This window comes from Galendromus occidentalis, unplaced genomic scaffold (assembly GCF_000255335.2).
Source record: "Galendromus occidentalis unplaced genomic scaffold, Mocc_1.1 scf7180000077198, whole genome shotgun sequence".
Taxonomy (NCBI): Eukaryota; Metazoa; Arthropoda; class Arachnida; order Mesostigmata; family Phytoseiidae; genus Galendromus; species Galendromus occidentalis.
The window spans coordinates 170,695-178,930 of record NW_003805186.1 but is presented as its reverse complement, the minus strand read 5'-3'; the positions used below and the strand labels follow the sequence as shown (position 1 = coordinate 178,930).

Genomic DNA, 8,236 nt, shown 5'->3' with positions numbered 1-8,236 from the left:
CTTCTGAGCGATTTCGCTGTTCCAATCACTCGAATCACTCAATACATTCCCCGTTAGCAGGGATGCTGGTTCATGGAAGGTCAACAGGAGCGATCCCCGTATCGTTATCCATTGTTCATCGAATCCTTTTTCGATAGATATCGAAGTCAAAGGTCCGAAGATCGAGCTGGAGCTCCGCGCTATTCTCCCGTCCAGGTACCTTCGTACTCGGGAAACCTAAGGGCCGATGGCACCCAAGCTCCATGTGGCCTCAGAAGGATCGAAATCGCGGGAATCCCTCAATTTGTCGTAGCTGGACGTACCGGAAGAATGGTGGAATCGTCACGAGAATCATCGAGGTCGCACAACGTAGAGCTTCGGGGCAGTGGTTGACTATACATACATACTAATACTGGTCGCATAGCGAGACGATGGCAATTATTGACTTTGTCGAACCCTCGAGTTCGGAGTTGGCTTCCGCTCCCCTGTGCTCTGGAATGGAGCTACTCGCGTGATCATTGATTAGAATTTCCGCGGCCCATTGGGAAATGTCGTCTCCGACACGTCCCCGTTCGTGCAGCTGAAATGTGGTTGTCGGGCGAGGAACGAGAGACTTCTCAATTACCCTCGTGAGATTCTAAATTGAGGGTTGATGCAACAAATTGTGGTCGCGTCGTCTACGTGACGTGAAAAGCCAGCCGCATTTCCACGTCGCGCGTCGTGTACGCTAACAAGTCGATGAATTCTTTTCCGCCGAGAGCTCGCGTACGCACATTGCTCTTCGACGTCGCTCGTGCGGAATCTTCATTTACCCCGACGAGGGAAAAACGGTAACCTCACGAGAATTCGTCAGAGACTCCGCCATGACGGGCGGAGGATTTGTTCCGAACCTTAGCTGGCAGCTGCGAGACAGGAGGATTACTCTGATTAATCCTAGAGCATGACTAAGTAGTCTGATTCCGAGCATGAATACGGGCTCCCAATTACTAATTGAATAGCTCAATAAGTAATCGTAACAACATTTTTATTCCAGCAAATAATCCTCGACCATCTGCAACACATACAAAATGCCGGATTGATTTCAACAACAAGACTGTTTGGATGCTCCGAGTCGTTCCAGCATCAAGCGCACCTGGAACGAGCTCCGATGCGAGCACCGGGTCGGTGAATTCCTGCACGTACATACTTCCGGCTCTTGAGTCAGTGTTTGATATAAACTATTCTTCACTGTCCTTTTTCGTTTGTTCATTTGTCTGTTCCACTCTCTCAGGTCGGTCGTGAGTATTTACAATATTTCCAGGTGACACCTTCCTCGGCCTTCTTCAGCCCGGGCCTTTGATCTACGTCTTCTATCGAAACAACCGAAAGCTCCACGGAAACGCTTCCGTTCAGTATTGCCGGACAATCTCGAGCTCATTCATAAGAAAAATAACCAAACTCCATTCGTCATCTCGCTTTCTCGTTCGCTTGTCGTCTCGACTGCTATTGCAGCCACAGACGGCTGTTGCTTGTCCCGCATTTTCCGTACAGTTTATTGTATATATACATGAGCAGAATATGTGTTCCTCTACCGTAAGGCACGTTCTAGTCAAGATGTCGGACGTAAATCACCTGAAACACCATACGAGAAACATTAGATTCCGTCGGCGTGCACCCGCAAAGTTCTTGCCTTGGCGCCAAGTCTCGTCTGACTCCCTGCATGGTCGGCATGTCGGCTGAGCTACGAACCTCGGATGAAAGGAAGTCTAGGGAAGTCACGGAGCTCTTCGCTCAAAGGACTCTCTATGCCCGGGCGGAAGGGACAAAAACACGCCGACGATATCGACGGAGGAGAAGTGCATGAATCAGTATCAGAAAACGATGTAGTGCAAGATAATTCGAGGGGGGGGGAAGCTCATGTCCGAGTCGTTCCCCGGAGCTCGAGTTGGAAACGATTCGGAAAATCGAGCTGGAGACATGTGTATACGTCCGAACGACTTTCAAAAGCGCGTTTTCGCGTTAAAAATTGGGATCGACCGACGCCGAGGATGCCTCGCGTGACGAGAGGGAGATGTCAAAGTTTGAGCAGTATCCTTCCAAATAATCGTGAGAGCCACTTGCTCCGCATGTGGGGATCAGAGCAATTCTCGTAAGAGGCTCGGGGATAAATTCCCGCGAGAAGCGTTGATGTGAAGTGTTCTACACAGCAACAACGTACCACGCTTTTCCTAGGCGAGTGACGACGACGACGACGGAACAAAGAGAGCCGATCGCGGATAATGGCCATCGCATTCCTCGTTCTGCGGAAGGAAGGATAATGAGGTGAAGCTCCCATACCCCAGAGGCGATTGCCACTTTACCCAATCAGGCTGTTTTCCGGAAAGCCTAGAGACTATTAACGCTGTATGGCTCACCAACCTGGCGCGTTCGAGGTGAGCAATCTCGAGGGAGGGGGGATGTTTTGAATCGTCAACCGCAAAGGGTCTCCTCGACCTTGATCATTTACGGCTGAGACTTCCGCTATACACTCAGCTCCCTCTGAAAGAGAATTTATCGTTTTAAAGCGAACAAGTCGACAACTAAGAGCTGGCGACCGATGGGCTTATCGCCCGTTCGACCCTTTGACCGATTTGCGGAAAGATTTGGCTCTTTTTTCCGGGTCGCACTGGACGCTCTCAGGATTGTTTAGAGTTTAGACTTTTGAGATTCGGGGAAGAGGAGGGCAAGGAATAACGGGAATTATCAGGGGCTAGACCGTATCAGAGATGGGCGAATTGTCTTTTTCAAGAAAACCGGATGTACTCGCTGAGCGCTGCCAGCGAAGGAACATATCCGGGCACGAGCCCAACAGGAGTGTTCCTCCATCGCTACCAAGCTCAAGCGGTCAGAAACGATTCAAAAAGCTGTGGACGAACAGAGTGAAATCAAAGGCATCGGAAGACCGAATCGGCAATGGAAACGACGGTGCTCGTACTTCGACGCGGTAATTGCCGCCTAAAATTCCGGGAGGGCAAAGCCGCGAATCTTCAGCAGATCCCAGCCCGGAAAATTTCGCGTCCTTGAATTATCATCGGATTTCATCTCGCGCTCGGTGACGGAATGGAGGATTGGCTGCGACCGATAGCTCTCACGATAAGTCCGCCCCCTACGCCGCGCGTCGTTATTCATGCACTGATGCTAGTCGCTTCTTCGGCAGTGCACGATCACCGGTGATATATTTCATCCCCCGGATGTGTCCAATCGGATATGCATCATTCCGTTGGATACATATGTATGTCGCGAACGATCCCGTGTAACTGCGTCTAATCATTGTTCAATGATCATGGGCCATCAATCGTTCTCAGTGCGGAAACGAGAGGGCGATTCATAAACGTTTTCCGTCGCTTCCAGCGCGCCATCGCAATGAGGGTGCGAAAACTGAGGCTTCTTCTTTCTCTGTCTCACAGCGTTTGCGAGTGATAGAGAACGATCTGTCATGGCGCCCGTGGAGAGAACAAATGTTCAAGTTGTATGCCGAACGAATTCTCTACGAAAACACAAATCGTCTAATGCAACCTCGACAGGCTTCGCAATCGTGAACGCGGCGCGGTATTCGCCCCGAAGTTTTTCCTCCTCGAGCGTGGATCCGCGAGGCTCGAAGCAGAGCGCTCTCTCGCTGCAGACTCACCCGGAATGTTGTTGATATGGAAAGAGGGCACCGGACTCGTCTGATTGAGCAATAAATTGCGGGATTCCGCCATGAACAGCTGCAGCAGGTAAGACTCTCCAGCTGCCTCGGGCCTCTCGTCAGCGCATTGTATGTGAAACCAAGAATTCAAGCCGACTTGATTCGACACAACGCATCGCGTGAGAGGTGGGGGAACTCCTGAAATGTTAGTTTCGGGATGAGCTTTATTGCACGACACGAATCTCTGCTCCTTCTCGCATCTCCGGCGAGAGCTGTCGCCATTCTGTCCCCGTCAGCTCAAAACACAGCACACAGGATGAAGGGTGTTCCGCCGAAGCGGGATGAGCTCTGTGATTCTTCCAAGTCGGATTTTTTTCGCCCAAGGGACGAGAACTCACCCTTCGGTTCGACTCTGAAAGTGCAGGGCTCGCCGACCATTCCGCCGATCGAGTTGTTCGCCCAGCAAGAGATCATGCTATGCTCTACATAAGTGGTCGGTCTGTAATGCAGGACGCTTGCGCTGCCTGCAAACGAGAGAAATTCGTTCCCCGTCAATAATTTCCAAACTTTTTCCAACAAGCAACCGACAGTCTACCCATTCATCGGGTTTGCGCCCTCCCCTGTGACATGGTACCTAGGTTGTGCTCCTCGCAGATCAGGAACTTCCTGGAAATTGCTCAAAGCATGCAGGGAACAGGGAGAACATCCGACTAGCGGCAGAGCTTGAGGAAACTGGATGATTTCCCAGCTGATTCACCCCGTATTCTCCCTTCTGCGACGGGAAAATGAGACTTGTCGTGGGAGAGTTTCCCACTATGGCAACAGATAAAAGCTTCTCTCGAGTGGCTGCTCTGTACATGTACAGGCCCGTCGTCGTTGAGAGCTAACGAAAGGGAGCAGTGCCTCGAAAGTTTCGACACAATCGATAAGCAATAGCGCAAAACACCACTCGATCCGGTGCGTCTCCACTACGAACACATAGAAAACAACTCACCGTTAACAACAAAGTCTTTGAGCGGCTTGGGCTGAGTGGCCGATACGTTTTTGACGGACCACGAAAAATGCACGTTCTCGCTGGGTGACGCGTCTGTGTCGCAGAGCACATCGATTGCTCTCTCGATGGATGAAAACACCAAGGACTTCGTTTCGGGGTTCCGACAACGTGGAGCATCTGTGCCGTCGAGAAACAGAAACCGTTGGCTTCGCTCCGGAGAATCGTCAATTAAAGCGGCGGAGCGATCGCAATATGAGCGTCAACGTAGACGAGAGCCGGTGCCCCAATCAGATCAGAAAGAATGGAAGGACGAGTCGGGCAAGCGACGGAGGCTTAGCCACTTCTCAGCTAAAGGCTGAGACTGGACTGTCGTTGAGACTTAGAGAAAAGGGATGTGAGGACTAGTCATGGGACGGGGATTAGGAGGCGGCGGCGCGGAACCAAAAGGCGCGTCCCGCTCGGATTGCAGCCTCCGAATACGGCGCGTACTTACACTTGACGCTGAGGTTGATGACATTGCTGCTGGCAGGACCTCTCTGGTTGATTGCGGTGCAGAGGTAGATCCCTGACAACCTGTGGCTGATATTGCGGATGACTAGGAAACCTTCATCAGCCACTACTCCTGCCGAGGCGTTTGTTCGCAGCTCTCGCCCATCCACCGACCAATACACTTCACTCGCCGGAGGATGCGAGAGCACCTTGCACTCAAAGTAAACATCGCTGCCTTCGATGATGTGTTTCTCCTGGAGTCGATTCCCCAAGGACAACCGAACCACAGGAAGATCTGAAACGAGCGGAAGGAAGTGATTTTTCAAGTTTTTGGAAAGCTCCGTGCAACTCTCCCCCTGACGGATATTCCAATCATCGATCAATTATTCGATAGCAGCTCATTATCCCCAAAGTTCTTAATTCTTCATTTGCCCACGTGGGAACCATTGTTCCGCGCTCCTGAGCCCGAGTGCACTCACGGTGAATGGAGAGCTGCATCGCTTGGCTCCAAGTGGAATTCGGGAGCAGGGGGTTCGTCGCGACGCAAGTGATGTTCTTATGGTTGTCTTCGGTCCGCAGAGGTAGAACCAGAACGGAGCTCGTGGAGTTACCGTCTCCATTATCGGCGCTCTCGATAAACGAGAACGATTCAAGTTTACTGGAATTCCAGCCTTCCAGCTCCCAACGCAGCGATGGAGTCGGCCGCGAGCCCTGCACCCGGCAACGAAATTCCACCGATGTGTCCGCATTCAAAGGTTCCGTGTTCGTTTCGATCGTCACCGACTGCGGTGGCACTGGAAAAAAGATAGCGATCATTCGAAACTTCTTTGTCCCGTCGGCTCGCTTCCGACATCTTGTGATTTTTTGGTCTGCGATCCCGTCCGGCTCTCGCGTAGTGGCGTTCGGGGCCGATTGAACTCACGAGTTAAATCGAGCACCACGGACACCGATCGTTTCGGTTGTCTCTGCATGGCCGGCGTTTTCATGAGCACGTTGTCAGCTTCACAGGTGAATGTATGGAGTAGATCCCGACGTTTCACTGGACCGAAGTGGAGCACACTGATCGCTCCTTCCTCATTCGTTGAATTTGAGCGAACCTTATCTGGAGCTATGATTTGTCCATTTTTCTTCCAAACTATCGTCGGTGCAGGGCTCCCTGGAAGAAGGATGACGGGAAAAAGTTTAGCTGATCGCTTAATCGAGCGGAGCCATTGATTAATGGCTTGTTTCATTCGCGGCGAGCACATATGCGGGACTGCGTTCCGACGATGAGAGCAATTATTATTACCGTGCGCAACGGAGAGATTCGTACGGGACTAACCTTTTTCGATGACGCAAGTCAGTGTCAAATTGGAGAATTCGATGAGGGGACCAATTTTGTCCCGAATCACGGAACCATCGGTTCCTCGAATCATCGGAACAGACGGCGGCACTGCGGGGGGAATTGTTCTCCTTTGAATCTCGCTCTTGACTCACTTTCGATTTCCCATGAATTCGAAAGGGGTAAATAATTCGGTCCCAGGTAATATTTTCCTTCGTTTCACAGAAAAACACAGCTGGCAAGTTTGGTTGGATATCGCAAGGAACGATCAAGCCTCTCGAGGTATAATGCCTAAATTGGGTCAACGGAGCTCGTCCGCGCTCTCAAGATTACTTCCGTAGGTCACCTCTCGCTTGTGTTGGAAATCATCTTGAAGATCTGGAGTTACTCACCCCCGACGATGATCTTCGACGTCGTATTCTTGTGATCGCCACGATGGAACTGCACTGAGCAAACGTACGTCCCGGAATCAGTGACGTGCAGTTTGGAAAGCTCCAGTTTTGCAGGATCCGACAGCACAGAGAAAAAAGCTCGGCCCGCCCACGCAACACTGATGTCATGATGACCATTCCAGATACCTGCGGAGGTCCAGACGTCGCCCATGTAGAGAGGAATTATCGCAGAGGCGACTACGGCTAACGCCTGATGGCGTCCTTCACAGCCCGGGCGCGCACGGTACTGCGATTTCGATGTGGGAGGGGGGACGGGGGTAAATCTTCGGGACAGCCGACGGATAGTCGTATCATTCTTTTCCATCGGAACTCTGTTTGAGCCAAGCGATCGTCCCAGCCTCTCGATGGCCTCTCGAAAACTTCCGGTAGATTCCGAGGACATATCCCTCCCAGATTTGGGCATGTCTCGAGATTGGTTATAGCATAACTTCAGATCGGACGAACCTCATGGGATAAAGACCGTTTCCCGACCGAAAAATCAAATAGACTGAGACTGCTGGGCTCTCATTCCACATGTTCCCAGTATATATGCCGTCGTGGTATAATACTCACCTCGCTTCAGGACATCTTCGGCAATATAGTTCGGCGCATCCTGGCCGTCCTTGAACCAACGGATCCGAAGCGGACTATCGTCCTGGAGCGATTCGATGTCGCACGGTAGCGATACTCTCTGTCCGACCTCGAGGATGGTCACTGAAACGTTCGAGAAGAGACAACACTTTAGCCTTTGATTGAAATGGACTGCGGAAACAATACGCCCGCCATTCGCTTCAAATGATTCACTATTGGCCGTGCGATGACCACTTCGACCGAGCAGTCGGCGTCGCGTCGGTCAAATGATCACGGACGGATCGGCCTTCTTTCCGATGCCTCGACTGACCCCCTAACAACCCTCGCTGATCGATAAAGGTCTCCTTTTGACGTGAAAACGTCTTTCAAAAGGCTGGGGGTATTTCGAGAAAAACTTCGTCATCATGCAGCGTTTTTTGTAACATTTCACGGGGCTAAAACTCATCAAGTACTCGACGGATTTCCACGGAATTGATGTCTAATGATCGCAAATTTACGGGAGACGATCGTGGCTAGAAATCATGGAAATCAGAATGCTCCTTAATATATTCCCGTCACGATCAAAACACCCCTTGAAACTGTGTGGAAGAGAGCATGAATTTCCGTTTTCCATAAAATTCAGTGGATGCAGTACGCTGGTACGATGAACGTCGGTAGATAAGCATGAATCGCATCAGTTGCATCGATGATTTCGACTCAAAGTACTGAGTACTGACCGATCGACACAAGCGTAGTCAGAGAAGAATTGACTATCGCGATCACTGACGGGCTCTCTGTTCCTATCG

The 8,236-nt window shown here is 51.1% G+C and overlaps 1 protein-coding gene across 1 annotated transcript in view; it reads right to left on the bottom strand.

Annotated features, from left to right (window-relative positions):
- Positions 1–1,345: 1,345 nt before the first annotated feature.
- LOC100907170 (hemicentin-1) overlaps positions 1,346–8,236 on the bottom strand; it is a 13,353-nt gene continuing 6,462 nt past the window's right edge. Inside the window, exons 4-15 of the mRNA XM_029111035.1 lie at positions 7,434–7,574; positions 6,822–7,007; positions 6,430–6,540; positions 6,031–6,264; positions 5,588–5,902; positions 5,113–5,403; positions 4,620–4,796; positions 4,024–4,149; positions 3,626–3,823; positions 2,377–2,496; positions 2,177–2,258; positions 1,346–1,590 (exon numbers count right to left, since the gene is read on the bottom strand). Coding sequence (XP_028966868.1) covers positions 1,587–1,590; positions 2,177–2,258; positions 2,377–2,496; positions 3,626–3,823; positions 4,024–4,149; positions 4,620–4,796; positions 5,113–5,403; positions 5,588–5,902; positions 6,031–6,264; positions 6,430–6,540; positions 6,822–7,007; positions 7,434–7,574 — 1,985 coding nt within the window. The 3' untranslated portion in view covers positions 1,346–1,586. The remainder of the gene's footprint in view (positions 1,591–2,176; positions 2,259–2,376; positions 2,497–3,625; positions 3,824–4,023; positions 4,150–4,619; positions 4,797–5,112; positions 5,404–5,587; positions 5,903–6,030; positions 6,265–6,429; positions 6,541–6,821; positions 7,008–7,433; positions 7,575–8,236) is intronic.